The sequence below is a fragment of the Myotis yumanensis genome, unplaced genomic scaffold (genome assembly GCF_028538775.1).
Source record: "Myotis yumanensis isolate MYYU_CA2020_CCGP unplaced genomic scaffold, mMyoYum1.0.hap1 SCAF_4, whole genome shotgun sequence".
Classification (NCBI taxonomy): Eukaryota; Metazoa; Chordata; class Mammalia; order Chiroptera; family Vespertilionidae; genus Myotis; species Myotis yumanensis.
The window spans coordinates 1,338,426-1,353,362 of NW_027223755.1; the positions used below are offsets into that span (position 1 = coordinate 1,338,426).

The window sequence follows — 14,937 nt, forward strand, 5'->3', positions numbered from 1 at the left end:
AACGAAAATAATTTTATGGTTGGGTCACAACATGAGGAACTGTATTTAAAGGGCCATATATTAAAAAATAATAGTAATAAAAAAAATAATAAAGGGCCAGAAGGTTGAGAACCAGTGCCCTAGAGCCGTGGTCGGCAAACTGCGGCTCTCGAGCCACATGCGGCTCTTTGGCCCCTTGAGCGTGGCTCTTCCTAAGCCTTAGGAGTACCCTAATTAAGTTAATAACAATGCACCTACCTATGTAGTTTAAGTTTAAAAAATTTGGCTCTCAAAACAAATTTCAATCGTTGTCCTGTTGATATTTGGCTCTGCTGACTAATGAGTTTGCCGACCACTGGCTAGAGGCGAAGATGTTTCGGGTAAATGCATTTAGACTCAGCCTGACTTCTCCTGACTTCTTAGGTGAAAGGGCTACGGGAACATAAAATGTGCAACGTGTGGGCTTTGAAGCAAGGAGACCACACATCTCCTCCGGGGCCAGCGCTCGCGCAGCTGGAGGCAACGCATCCACGGACGGCTGGCTGCTCCGCAGAAGCAGAAGCAGGTGCTAGTGGGTGACGGGCCGGGGTCGGCTCTGCGTCTGGTGGGAGGCCCAGCGCCGGCTCCGTGATGGGCAGGGACAGGCGGTCGCAAGCACCTGGCCGCAGCACCACGTGCAGGGAAACCTCACCCCGTAGGGTTTTGTACCTGGTATATCTATACCATGTCTTCCAGTTAGAAGCTGACCGCTGTCCACTCAGGGCGTAGATACAGTCATACATTGCTAAAGTTTCCTCTAGAAAACGGAGCGTATTATTCATTCAGAAGATGACGCAGTCGCCATTATAACGGCTCACTCTTTCTATTTGTTGAGCTTTTGTGAAAAGGAGTCTTCAGGAGACACTCAATGGCCCCAAACATCGGCACCTTCCCACCTCATCCCTCAGCCTGGAGGCGTCCGGCCTCTGCCCCTCGCCTCCACTCGGGAGAAACCCACCGGTCTCGCTGCTGTCCTGGAGCGAGCCGAGCGTGTCTGCAGGGCCGTGGATTCCTTTTTAATAAGCTGTTTTTAAAGAGAAGTTTTAGGTTCTCGGCAAAATCGAGGCGAAGGTACCGAGATGTTCACATACACCTGCCCCTACGCACACAAGGCCTCCTGCGCCATCAGCGTTCCCACAGCGCGTGCCTGGGAGTGACGATGGGCCCACACGGACGCGGCATCGCTACCCGAAGCCCAGAGGTGACATTAGGTCCCTCTGTGTGTGGGAGCCTGTGGGTTTGGACAAATGTATCATGACAAGCCTCCATCATGATCGTGTCACACGGCGTCGTGGGCACGTCCCTAAAACACCTCGGGGTTCTGCCTGTTCACCCCTCCCCACCCCCAGCCTCTGGCAACCCCTGACCTTTTCACTGTCTCCATAGTTTTGCCTTTTCCAGAAAGTCATGGAGTTGGAAACCTCCAGGACGTAGCCTTCCCGGGTTGGCTGCCTTCGCGCAGTCATATGCATCTAAGGTTCCTCCGGGTGTTCTCCTGGCTTGTTAGCTCATTGCTATTTAGCATCGAGTAATACTCCATTGGCTGGCTATACCACCGTTTGCCCACTGACCCACGGAAGGACCTCTTGGTCGCTTCCGCGTCTTGGTAGTTACAAATAGCAACACCCGCGTGCGGGTTTTTCAGCTCTTTTGAGTAAATGCCGAGGAGGCAGTCACCGGGTAGGAGGGGTACATGGTTAGGTTGGTAAGAAGCTGCCCACCGTCCGCCACAGCGGCTGCCCCGCCTTGCGCTCCCGCCAGCGGTGAATGCGCGTCCCCGTGGCTCCGCATCCTCACAGCGTGCGGTGGGCAGTGGCCCAGAGGGAGGCCGGGCGGGCGGGGGCACCTTGCTGTCGCTTTAGCTTGCGTTTCCCTGATGACATAGGATGTGGGCATCTTCCCGTGTGCTCATTTGCCGTCTGTGTATCTTCTGCGCGGAGGTCTCTGCCAAGGTCCTTGGCTCATTTTGAACTGGGTTCTTTGTTCTCTTACTGACTTTTGTGATATTTTGTATATTTCGGACAATAGTCCTGCATCAGATGTGTCATTTGCAAATATCACTCCCAGCCCGAGGCCTGTCTTCGCATCCTCTTGACGCTGTCTTTCCCAGAGCAGAAGTTTGTTTGTTTGTTTGCTTGTTTTAATATATCTTTATTGATCTCAGAGAGGAAGGGAGAGGGAGAGAGATAGAAACATCAATGCTGAGAGAGACTCATTGACTGGCTGCCTCCTGCACGTCCCACACTGGGGCTTGAGCCCACAGCCTGGGCATGTGCCCTTGACTGGAATTGAACCCAGGACCCCTCAATCCGCAGGCCGACGCTCAATCCACTGAGCCAAACCGGCTAGAGCTGTTGTTTGTTTGTTTGTTATTTCGAGGCGTAGGAGCCTTATTTATTTATTTTCGTTAATCCTCACCTACCTGTCCACCTCCTGGTGCCGCCTCTGAAGGCCACGCCCTCGCTGGGGCCAGGCTGGTCTCTTCGCTGAGAGAGGACCCCTCAGCTCAGAGGTCACAGGGCAGAATGACGTGCGAGGGTGGGGTCCCCTTGTCCCTTGTGCCGATGTCGAACGAACCCCCACTCTCTGGGCTCTGGACCCTCGGGGTGCCGCGGCGGCAGTGGTAACATCCGTGTCCTGGGGCTGGTGCCGGGGGCCCGTGACTGAGATGTGCAAGGGGCTCAGAACATGCCCGGCCGCAGCACCGGTGTGGAGACTCGGGCAGTGAGGACCACGCCGCCTGTCTCCGCGGAGCTTGGCTGGGTCGCTCTGTAGCCACCAAACAGGAAATGACTTTGTGAGTTTAACCCAATCGCTTGTGCTTATTCTGGTTGGGGGGCAGTGCGAACTGCTGTGAGTCTTGGGGGGCAAGTGCTCTGCCTACAGAGGGATCTTTCTCTCTCCCTCCCACGGCGATGGCACGGGGACCAGGCCCACGGACCAGGCCCGGAGTGGGTCTGCCTTGGGGCGGCCGGCAGGGTGTGAGGTTCTGACTGTGCAGGAAAGATCTCACAGCGCGGGTCCAGGTGATGCTGAGAGCGCGTTCATTAGGGTCCAGGTGATGCTGAGAGCCCGTTCATTAGGGTCCAGGTGATCCTGAGAGCGAGTGCATTAGGGCCCAGGTGATCCTGAGAGCGCGTGCATTAGGGTTCAGGTGATGCTGAGAGCGCGTGCATTAGGGTCCAGGTGATCCTGAGAGCACGTGCATTAGGGTCCAGGTGATCCTGAGAGCGAGTGCATTAGGGTCCAGGTGACCCTGAGAGCGCGTTCATTAGGGTCCAGGTGATCCTGAGAGCGAGTGCATTAGGGTCCAGGTGATCCTGAGAGCGCGTTCATTAGGGTCCAGGTGATCCTGAGAGCGCGTTCATTAGGGTCCAGGTGATCCTGAGAGCGCGTGCATTAGGGTCCAGGTGATCCTGAGAGCGAGTGCATTAGGGTCCAGGTGATGCTGAGAGCGAGTGCATTAGGGTCCAGGTGATGCTGAGAGCGAGTGCATTAGGGTCCAGGTGATCCTGAGAGCGAGTGCATTGGGGTCCAGGTGATCCTGAGAGCGCGTTCATTAGGGTCCAGGTGATGCTGAGAGCGCGTTCATTAGGGTCCAGGTGATCCTGAGAGCGAGTTCATTAGGGTCCAGGTGATCCTGAGAGCGCGTGCATTAGGGTCCAGGTGATCCTGAGAGCGCGTTCATTAGGGTCCAGGTGATGCTGAGAGCGCGTTCATTAGGGTCCAGGTGATGCTGAGAGCGAGTTCATTAGGGTCCAGGTGATCCTGAGAGCGCGTGCATTAGGGTCCAGGTGATGCTGAGAGCGCGTGCATTACGGTCCAGGTGATGCTGAGAGCGCGTTCATTAGGGTCCAGGTGATGCTGAGAGCGCGTTCATTGGGGTCCAGGTGATCCTGAGAGCGCGTTCATTAGGGTCCAGGTGATCTTGAGAGCGCGTTCATTGGGGTCCAGGTGATCCTGAGAGTGCGTTCATTAGGGTCCAGGTGATGCTGAGAGCGCGTGAATTAAGGCTGGGGACAGAGGGCCGAGGAAGGGCTTGGGCAGAAGAAACAGGAGAGCCCAGCGGGGCTGCTCGGCTGCATAGAAATGTGATAGGAGAGCGGTGAGCCAGGGGGCTGCGGGAATTCACTGAGACGCGGAAGTCACTGCAAAGTCAGAGAAGAGGTGCCTTGGAGACAGGACGAGCTGCCACCGCCCGCTGCTCCCCTGGCTGCAGGTCTCGTGGGGCCCTGAGAGTTTTGGAGTTTAGGAGCTCGGCCTGAGGGGAGGTAGGGGGTGGACCAGAGAGAGCCTAGAAGAGGCCTGGGGTGGCCTCCTTGGAAGCTCCGCAGCTTCCCAGGCTGCCCTTTCATGTGCTGATGGGACACCGAGTGCGGAGGGGGCCAGGGCCACTTGCTGGCCGGCTTTGGGTCTCCCTTGGATTTGTCCGGCTCTGACTGGGGTTTCTTGTTATTTATCCCCCGACTCCATCCATCCGGGGTTGGGCTGGCACTGAGGCACTCACTGGGTCCCTGTTATCGCTCTCCCTGACCAGGTGATGCAAGCTCTTTACTCTCTGGTTGGGGGCAGAGGGGTAAAATGTTTGCTCTCACGTGTCCTGGGTTAGGGAAGATGAGGGCTTGTGACTTACTGGCGGCTGTAAATTGCTTGACTTGTTTGGCCCTATCTTCTAACCACCTGCCTCAGTTTCCCTTTTCCCACTCGTCAGAAATTCTCCCAACATCGAACTGTCCTGCCTCCTCACCATCCAGATTCTGTCCCATCTTCGGAGCCAGCGCGAGCCCCACTCCCAGGCACCGGCTCCTGCTGCCTCAGCCGCACCCACCCGCTCTCCTTCCTGGAAACCTCGCGGGGCAGGGTCCACGTGCATGTCGGCCCCGGGTGGTGTCTGTGGGCAGCGTGTTCTGTTGGGGTCTGCGGGGTCCCCTCAGTAAGCACTTCCTGCTCCGCAGGTGGAGCTCTGAGCAGGGAGAACGCCACTCAGGGGTTGGCAGGCGGGAGCCCAGGTCCCAGGTTGAGTGCTGACCTGTTAACCCAGTGGTTCTCAACCTTCCTAAGGCCGCGACCCTTTAATGCAGTTCCTCATGTTGTGGTGACCCCCAACCATAAAATTATGTTCGTTGCTACTTCATCACTGTAATTTTGCTACTTGACGAATCGTCATGTAAATATCTGATATGCAGGATGTATTTTCATGGTTACAAATTGAACATCATTAAAGCATAGTGTTGAATCACAAAAACAATATGTGATTATATGTGTGTTTTCCGATGGTCTTAGGCGACCCCTGTGAAAGGGTCGTTCGACCCCCAAAGGGGTGGCGACCCACAGGTTGAGAACCTCTGTGCTAACTGGTAGGAGGGGCTGCAGAGTGAGGGGAGGGTCGCATGAGCCTGGAACTGCACTGGGAGGATCGTCCCAGCCACTCCGTTCCGCGCCAGCCTCCCCTTCTCCTGGGGGAACGAGAATAGACAGGAGCCAGGGGCGTGTCCAAGGACAAGCCCTCCTCCTGCAATCCCGCAGTGGGGTCCAGGCGCGATCTCCCGGGGTGGGGGGGTGGGGGGTTGGTTCTCCCGTAAGCTCCGGGCGCGCTCTGTAATCCCGGGGAGGGTGGGCACAGACCAGCTCATCATACCCTTCCCAGCACAACACGCCTCACAGCGGTAGAACATTAGGTGTCAGTGTCTTTACTCTGCTCACGGACACTGCGGAGAAATTGTTCTTCATCGCTGCTCAGCAAAACCATATATACTCCACGCTTAAGCGTCACTTGTATTCTTTCCTTTTACTTTCTCCAGTTTCCTTGGTTATTATAGTGTCTGTCACTGGTTTTTAAGAGCTTGTTTATGACTAAAGATGTGAACCATTTCTCAGGCATTGCAAATGAAATACCATGGTCTTTGTTACTATTTTACTCTGGTGTTTTCCTTTTTGGTTGTATCAGACTTGTGTATTAAATATAATTATGGCCCTGGCCGGTTTGGCTCAGTGGATAGAGCGTCGGCCTGTGGACCAAAGGGTCCCGAGTTCGATTCCGGTCAAGGGCTCTTACCCAGGTCATGGGCTTGATCCCCACTAGGGGGCGTGCAGGAGGTGGCCGATCCACGATTCTCTCTCATCAATGATGTTTCTATCTCTCTCCCTTCCTCTCTGAAATCAATAAAAATATATTTAAAAAAGAAGTATGTGTCTATCATTAAAAATAAATAAATATAATTATGTTCTGTTTAAAAAAAACAAAACACACTTCCCAGGCTCTCCTGTAATCACTGTCCGCGTGTGAGCTTCCCCCGTCCTGGTCACACACCACGAAGCAGCTGGTGTTCTCGCTGCTGCTCCACTGACGAGGCGTAAAGCCCCCGTGGCCAGTGAGTGGTGACACTGAGGGTTAGGCCCTCTGGGCCATGGCCCTGGCTGAGCCTGAAGGACAGGCGTGTCGGTCAGAGGGAGGGTGTGGGGTCCGGGAGCTGGCGGGGCCAGCCTGTTAGTGTCCAGTCCATGGGGGCTCAGTGTGTGACAGCTCAGGCTTCGGGAAAACCTCTGGGAAAGGTTCACTTCCTTTTTTCTAAAAACAGAAACCCCGTGAATGGTCAGACATGCCTGCTCTGAACCCAGAGAGAGGCCTGTCCACTCACCCCACGGACTGCTGACGTCGCTTCCTGATCTAGTGCTGGTCACGAGGGCAGCGGGGAGGCAACGTGACTCACATTTGAGTGAAAAAGAAGTGGTTTCTGGCTCGGGTTATCTTGTTGCTCACAGGATTGCACTGCGATTTGTTTTATAATCGACAGGGGCGTTTCCCTTTATTTTGCTTTACAAGATGGCGTGAGAGTTAAGATCCTGTGCGATTACTGTTGAATGTTTCACCCCTGTAGCTTTGCATTGTATTTCTGTGATCAATTTCAGTCTGAATCCTAAATCAAAGAAAAAAGAAAAAAAGGCTTCCAGGTGTTTAGCCCGTTTACCACGAGGGGGCACTGTCTAGTCTTCTATCTGCTCCAAGCCCTGTGCTGCTTGGCGTCCTGTTAGGGCAGCGATTTTCAACCCTTTTCGTCATAAATTAATTACTAACATTCTGACAAAAAGGAGGTCTAATTCGCTCGCCCCGGACGGGCCTTGCTGTGTGGGCTGTTGTCATGTGTCAATGTGACGTGGAAGGGACAGAAGTCCGAGCTCGACTAGCAGTCAGGTGCACAGGCACGTAGTTCCAATGCCGCCTGGTCCAGTTTGCCGCGCCCTGTCCACCTGGAGGTGGCCGGTGGGGCCGGTGAGGGGCCGGGTGCCACAGGCCGTGTGTTTCGGGCGGGAGCCTGCTTCTGCCTGGGACGGTGGCCTTCCTCTCTCCTCTCCTGGGAGACCGGTGTAAGGGTGCGAGCCCAGGACAGCGGCGCCGTTACACGCCGGGCCTCTGGGCCCTGACAGTAAGTTTCTGGTGTGGAATTGGGCTATGACAGTGACGGTGAACCTGTGACACACGTGTCAGCGGTGACACGCGAACTCATTTTTTTTTGGTTGATTTTTCTTTGTTAAATGGCATTTAAATATATAAAATTAATATCAAAAATATAAGTCTTTGTTTTACTATGGTTGCAAAGATAAAAAAATTTCTATATGTGACACGGCACCAGAGTGAAGTCAGGGTTTTTCAAAATGCTGACACGCCGAGCTCAAAGGCTCGCCATCACTGGGCAATGATAACCCCTCTCTCCACACGCGTGCCTGCAGTCGGCAGTGATGAGCACCGGGTTACCGCACCTGCTCGGTGATGCCGCCTTTGGCACGTGCCCTGACCGGGAATCGAACCGTGACTGATTCGAGCAGTGATGGCTGGATGCGCAGTGAACGCGTGTCAGCCAGCGCTGCCTGGAGCTGAGCCGTTCGCTGAGCCGTGGAGAGCTGACGGCTGGTCACGGTGCCGCCTCGCAGTCCCACCCGGGGCTGTGCGGTGCTGCTTCCGTGATGTTCACACGGGAGACGGGAATCGGCATTTCAGCGCTGACTGTGCCCACGACACGGAGGAAAGGATCGGGTTCGCCCTGGGGAAGCACACCGGCCGAGATGAGACTGCCAACCGCCATCTCCGAGTGTGGCTGAGGCCGCAGGCGGCACGCGGGACGTCGGCATTCTCTGTTCTGTAACCGCCGCACAGACACGACTTGCACCCTTTTCCCAAAATGTCTCAGGGAGACCCCGGGGCAAGTTGTTTCTTTGTCAGTCTGTGAAATACACAGTCACAGAGCTGGCCCGGCCGGCGTGGCTCAGCGGCTGAGCGTCCACCTAGGAACCAGGTCAGGGTTCGATTCGCGGTCAGGGCACAGGCCCGGGTTGTGGGCTGGATCCCCACTGTGGGGCGTGCAGGAGGCAGCCGGTCCATGATTCTCTCTCATCATGGATGTTTCTATCTCTCCCTCGCCCTCTCCCTTCCTCTCTGAAATCAATAAAAAATATATATATGTATTTTTTAAAAGTCACAGAGCTGAAAGGTCTGGGTGGGGAAATACACAGGAACATGGTAACATTATCTATTCCCCACATTTTTCAAACACGCGTTTCTGGAAAGACAGTCATCAGGTGCTTCCAAGCTAGAGATGCCTCAGGCGGGGCCAGGCTGTACCCTCTCGGCTGGGATCGCACGGCTGTTCCTCCCGATGACCGTCCATTTAGACTCGTTTTTAAATTACGACTTTATTCTGTTGGTAAACAATCTAGTCAATTCCACGAACTGAAAGCCCCTGGGAGCCGCAGCATCGGCTATTCATCGGCTGTTCAGACCAGTTCCATGGCGGTGTCCGTGCGAGAGGCCGGCCAGGCGGCCAGGCAGACCTGTGGACAGAGAGGCCTCGGGCCTGGGCCTGGGCTGGAGGCTTGTCCCCCCTCACTCAGCAGCTGTGTCTGCCGGGAGCCAACCCTCACCGTCGGGAGGCCCAAGGCTCCGCTCCTGCCCAGGTGCGCACTGACCAGCTCAGGGTTCCGGGACCTGGACGGAGACTTTCGGAGCCGCAGACCCACGGTCACGGGTGGAACACGGAGAAGCGGGGGTCATGTTGAAGCACGATCTTCATCTGGAGATGAGCGGAGGCTCCCAGCAGTTGTCCCGAGCAGAAACCCGCACCCTTTCCCCAAAATGTCTCGGTGACCCCGGGGCAGATGATGCCGCGGGCACAGGGAGCTAGTTAAAAGTGTCCGGGCAGCCGGGGGCGGGGGGGGGGGGGGGGGGGGGGGGGGGGGGGGGAGGGAGCGAGATAAAGTCGGGCGCCCTGCGCCTGCCTGTGGGCGGGCCGGGGGAGGGGAGGGAGGGGTGGGCTGTTGAACGGACCTTCCTCCCCGGCCACCAGACTGCGCCCCTGGAGGGAGGGCCTCCTGTGTGTATATCAGACGTGCCTCTGTGTGACGCTGGAGGAAGACGCAGGCGTCAATCAGTTTAGAAGAGCCACTTGCCCACACGGTAAAGTCGCCTGTGGCCGATGGAAACCTCGCTGTGATGGAGAGGGCGCGCTGAGCAGCCGTCCGTCCCTGCGCGTCTAGATTTTCTCTAAGTCTCATCGGGGAGTGACCAGCGTGAAGACTGAGAGCCCCCCGCCCGCCCCCCACTCAACCCTCCCGAACGTGACCAGGGGCTGTGGGAAGAGGAAGGACTTGGAGGAAACTGGAACAAGGAAGCAAGAGGAGCACAGAGGGAAGGAACTTCCTGTGAGCGCGGGGTCCTCACACACAGCAGTGAGGGGCCAGACTGCCATGGACAGGAGCCGAGGACCGGGAGTGACCAGGGGACCGGGAGTGACCAGAGGACCGGGAGGGACCAGGGGACCGGGAGGGGCCAGGGGACCGGGAGGGGCCAGGGGACCGGGAGGGACCAGGGGACCGGGAGTGACCAGGGGACCGGGAGGGGCCAGGGGACCGGGAGGGACCAGGGGACCGGGAGTGACCAGGGGACCGGGAGAGGCCAGGGGACCGGGAGGGGCCAGAGGACCGGGAGGGGCCAGAGGACCGGGAGGGGCCAGGGGACCGGGAGTGACCAGAGAACCGGGAGGGGCCAGGGGACCGGGAGTGACCAGAGAACCGGGAGGGGCCAGGGGACCGGGAGTGACCAGAGAACCGGGAGGGGCCAGGGGACCGGGAGGGGCCAGGGGACCGGGAGTGACCAGAGGACCGGGAGAGGCCAGAGGACCGGGAGAGGCCAGAGGACCGGGAGTGACCAGGGGACCGGGAGTGACCAGAGGACCGGGAATGGACAGAGGACCGGGAGTGACCAGAGGACCGGGAGGGGCCAGGGGACCGGGAGTGACCAGAGGCCCGGGAGGGGCCAGGGGACCGGGAGGGGCCAGGGGACCGGGAGTGACCAGGGGACCGGGAGTGACCAGGGGACTGGGAGGGGCCAGAGGACCGGGAGGGACCAGGGGACTGGGAGGGCCATGACGGTGGGACTGGAAGTCCAAGTTGTCCTCCGGAGCGTGAAGAAACAATGAATAACTTTAAATGTGTACATATTTTTATTTTTTATTGGTTTCTTTAAAAAATGTGCTTTTAACCTACACATTTTCTGACAATGTTTACATTTTAACGCCTTAAAGACCAACAGGAAAGAGCAGGGAGGTGAGCGTAGAGAGCGGGACACTCCAGCCCTAGCAGGTGTGGCTCAGTGGATAGAGCGTGGGCCTGCAGGCTGAAGGGTCCCGGGTTCGATCCCCAGGGGGGGCGTGCAGGAGGCAGCCCATCAGGGATTCTCTCTCATCATCGATGTTTCTCTCTCTCCCTTCCTCCCTGAAATATATATTTCACCGTGACGCTCCAAGACAGAAAAGGGAAAACCAAACGATCGATAGTGAAGCCGGTGCGGCAGGCGGTGCAGGCGCTGGGGTGGGCCCCGGGCCTGTGGGCTCAGCCCCTTCCTGTGGCTCCGGGGCCGGCGCCGCTTGGACACAAGTCCCGTGGACCTTCTCGCCACCCCCTTTGTCCTGGAGGCGCCCCTGCTCCCAGACCGTGCGGCCTTGGCCAGAGCCTTCACTTGTCTCTCACGTCTCCCAGTGGGAGGCCGAGCCCACCCTCCTCACCCCAGTGAGCCCCCCCCCACCCCCCCACCTCCTGGCGCCCTGCCCCCAGCGCCCTGCCCCCCCCCCCCCCCGCCTGGCGCCCTGCCCCCCCCCCCCCTCCGCGGGGAGGCCTGGATGAAATGTCACCCCAGGCACCTGGTTTGCTGAGCAGCCGCGCGGCTTGGATGACACATCACAGAACAGGAGCTTCCCTGCCAGCTGGACCTGCTCGGGGGGAGGGAACACAGCAGCGGCTGGCTGGCCGGTCCCCTCCCCTCCCCGCCACGGCTCTGAGAGCAGCACCCAGCACGGTGGGCGGTGCCGCACGGGTGGGGCCTCAGGAATGTCACTGACCAGCTGTCCAGGCCAGCGTTCCCCAAGCGGATCCCTCACCCCACCTCCCAGCTGCGTGGGGCGCTTCCTGGGGCCGGAGCAGCCGGGAGAGAAGCAGCCCGAGCCCCCGGCCCTGTACCCAGCGCCTGGCGTCCTCGCCGCCTCCGCTAAAGCCCGGTGCGCAGGGCAGGCCCGCCGTGGGTCCTCCTGGAACCTGGGCTGCTCAGGGGCATCCGAGAGGCCAGAGTGGAGCTCCTTGACCCGCGACTGTGCTTTGAGAGTGGCTTCCATGCTTAACATTAGCTCTCAGAGTGTGACTCGGTGTCTTATTCAGCTCGAAAGCACCCACAGAACATTCGCTGTTAAAAAACAGGTCGCTTCAGTGTAAAGAAGAACCAGGCACATACTTGGAACATGTAAAAGTAAGATTTATATCTTAGATGCCACACGAGAGTAGGAGTGACCGCCACAGCGAATCAGACGTACATCCCAGACCGTCTCCCAGACCGTCTCCCAGCCCGTGTCCCAGCCCGTGTCCTCGCCGCTGAAGCCAACACGCACGGAGAGAACGGCCGGCCAGGCGCGGGCCTCTCCACGCAGTGTCCTCGAGGGGCGCGCACTCCCGCGCCCGGTGGCTCTGGCGCCCACGCTGCCGGCCGCGGGGAGAGGAAGTCAGTCCGAGTCCCTCCGGGACCAACTCGGCTCCAAAGCCTCAGCTCTCGGTGTGGGCAGAGCATCGCCTTCAGCCACGGGAACACGCGTGACGGCATCTCTCTGCGTGAGAACAGACACGCAACCGACCAGCGCCACGTCCACACGTTCCATCTGCACCCCAACCGCTGCCCACGGAGCCCCGCACCCACTCCTGCGCCGGGACCCCCCGCGTGGCCCTGCCCACGCCGCGGACCCCACTGGGCCGCGGACCTCACTGGGCCCCGGCCCCGCGCCTTGCCTCCACCACGAGGATGCCGTCGTGGCCGAGCGCGGCCCACAGGTCCCCGGCGCCCACGCCGTGCGGCAGGCGGGTACTGGCGGGTGAAGCTCCGGGAGACGAAGCCGTGCTCGTCCATGCGGGCGCCGTGCCGCGCGCTGACCAGCAGCCAGCCCTCGCAGGTCTGGATGAGGATGTCCTCCGGGAGGAACTGCACCACGTCCAGCAGCACCTGGAAGCGCGCCGGGCCCTCAGGGGGCGGCGTCTCCGCCGCGGGGTCCCCGGGAGGCGCGCGGGCCGCCCCGGCTCGGCCCAGGTCCACGGTGGTCGGTCCGGGCAGCGCGTACAGAGCGTGGTCCAGCCGGCAGTCCTCCAGCCCCCGCGCCTCGAACTGCTCCTGGTAGCGCACCGGGGTGTGGATGGGGTGCCTCAGGATGACCTGCGCCATCGGGGGCGGGGACGGCTGGGCAGTGTCCCCTCCGGGCCCCTCGCTGTCCAGGCCTCTCGCTGCCCAGGCCCCTCGCTGCCCAGGCCCCTCACTGCCCAGGCCCCTCGCTGTCCAGGCCCCTCGCTGCCCAGCTGCAGCCGCTTCTGCCGGATGAGCAGGGGCAGCTTTTTGCTATGACCTGCGCAGACGCAAGGCTGAGACACCCCCACTGCCACCTGCCCGTCACAGCTGAGAGCGAGCGCTATTTATAGGGCTGCTGGGCCTGCCCTGCCCCGAAGGCTGCCCCTCCTCCGCTGTCCCGGGCAGCCTGTCCGCCTGGCTTATCTCGGGACAAAAAGAGCCTTAGCGTCAGAAGCAGCATTTGAGAAATGTCAGGACATGGCCCCTGTGAGGGACAGCGGCCGGGGCCACTGTGACTCCTTAGAGCAGCTGGCAGGCGGGCTCAGCTCTGTGAGCGAAGCTGCAGGGCCCCCGCTGACCGTGACGAGGAGTTAAGATACACACAGCCCGTGGCCTGGCTCCACCGCTGAGCGTTGACCTATGAACCAGGAGGTCACGGTTCGATTCCTGGTCAGGGCACAGGCCCGGGTTGTGGGCTCGATCCCTAGGGGGGTGCGTGCAGGAGGCAGCTGATCTATGATTTTCTCTTATCATTGATGTTTCTATCTCCCCCTCTCCCTTCCTCTCTGAAACCAATAAAAAAATATTTTAAAACACACACACACACACACACTCAAATCCCAGACACGGGGCAAACCCCAGCCCTGTCCTCCACCTTTCCTTTTATCTCATCGTTAATCGTTTGTCCCTACGCGACATCCGAGCCACATCATCTGGGTTTGCTCCGTTGGGATCAGGTGAGTTTGGGAGGAGTTGAACCTCAGGGCTGGAGGGCCCCGAACGGGGAACCTTGGTTATGGAAGTAGAGCCACCGGGGACAGGAACGGTGAAAGCTTAGAACCGTTTGCATCCACAGCCCAGAAACCTAGGGCCTCTGCTCGCTCACAGGGACGATACACGCACCTCCTTCCTCAGCTGCAGCATCCTCGGGAGGAGGCCAGTCTGCTTCGGGGCTGCAGGAGGGACTCCCGGACACGCTCAGTCCAAGTCGAGCCCAGCCACAGGCGGTGCTGTCTGTCCTCTGGTACAAGGAGGCATTTGCTGTATAAATAGAATCTCCCGAAAGCATTGCCTGGGAGTGCAGTGCCTGGGGTGGGGGGAGAGGATCACGCACAGGTGATGGGGGCAGGGACTGGTGGGGGACTGGTACATGTGCTTTCCGTGCTATGGTGTGCATGCAGCACAGGACACACGGGAGGCTACGGAGGGAAAGCCTCCTTGTCCTGGGTCCATATTGTCTAGAATGAGGGGAGGCAGGAACACAGTCCCTTTATGAACATACGCATTTTCTCAGAATGAAAAAATGCCTATAAAAGACTCAGAAACCAGAAAACGGGGGGACGATCTCCCTTAGCGCCTTCTCGTGCCGAGACCTCGCGAGCATGTCGGTCTGTGACTCAGAACACGCTGCTCACGCTCAGCTCGCGACCTGCACTTTGCAGGGTGGTGGCCTTCGGGGGAATGTTCATTTCTTCATGTTTCAATGTCTCCTGGCTCAGGAAATACTGTGAGGGCCTCCTTGGTGCCGCTCTGAGTGGTAAGTCAATAGAGCTCACTGCCCGCAGCACAGCAAGAATTTGATTTTAAAACTAGAGCCCTAACCGGTTTGGCTCAGTGGATAGAGTGTCAGCCTGTGGACTGAAAGGTCCCAGGTTCGATTCCAGTCAAGGGCATGTACCTTGGTTGCAGGCACATCCCTAGTAGGAGGTGTGCAGGAGGCAGCTGATCAATGTTTCTCTCCCATCAATGTTTCTAACTCTCTATCCCTCTCCCTTCCTCCCTGTAAAAAAATCAATAAAATATATTTAAAAAAACAAAACAAAACAAAACTAGAGGCTGATGCACGAAATTCGCACAAGGGGCTCAGCCCTCCCAGCCACGGTGGCTTCGTCTGGGCGGTTGTCCAGAAGGTCGTCTGGTCTAATTAGCACATTATGCTTTTGTTATCCTATCTAATAATAGCCAAACATGGTAATTGACTGTACCTTCGCTACGCCTCCCATTGGCTAATCAGTGTGACATGCAAATTAACCGCCCGCAAAGGTGGCAGCTAA

The 14,937-nt window shown here is 58.4% G+C and overlaps 1 protein-coding gene across 1 annotated transcript; it reads right to left on the reverse strand.

The window, feature by feature from the left end:
• Positions 1-11,791: 11,791 nt before the first annotated feature.
• HSPB3 (heat shock protein family B (small) member 3) lies at positions 11,792-12,966 on the reverse strand. Its single transcript, XM_070411405.1, is given in 2 exon segments — positions 11,792-12,408; positions 12,410-12,966. Coding segments are annotated over 2 exon segments (453 nt in total). The 5' UTR covers positions 12,764-12,966; the 3' UTR covers positions 11,792-12,309.
• Positions 12,967-14,937: the final 1,971 nt, after the last annotated feature.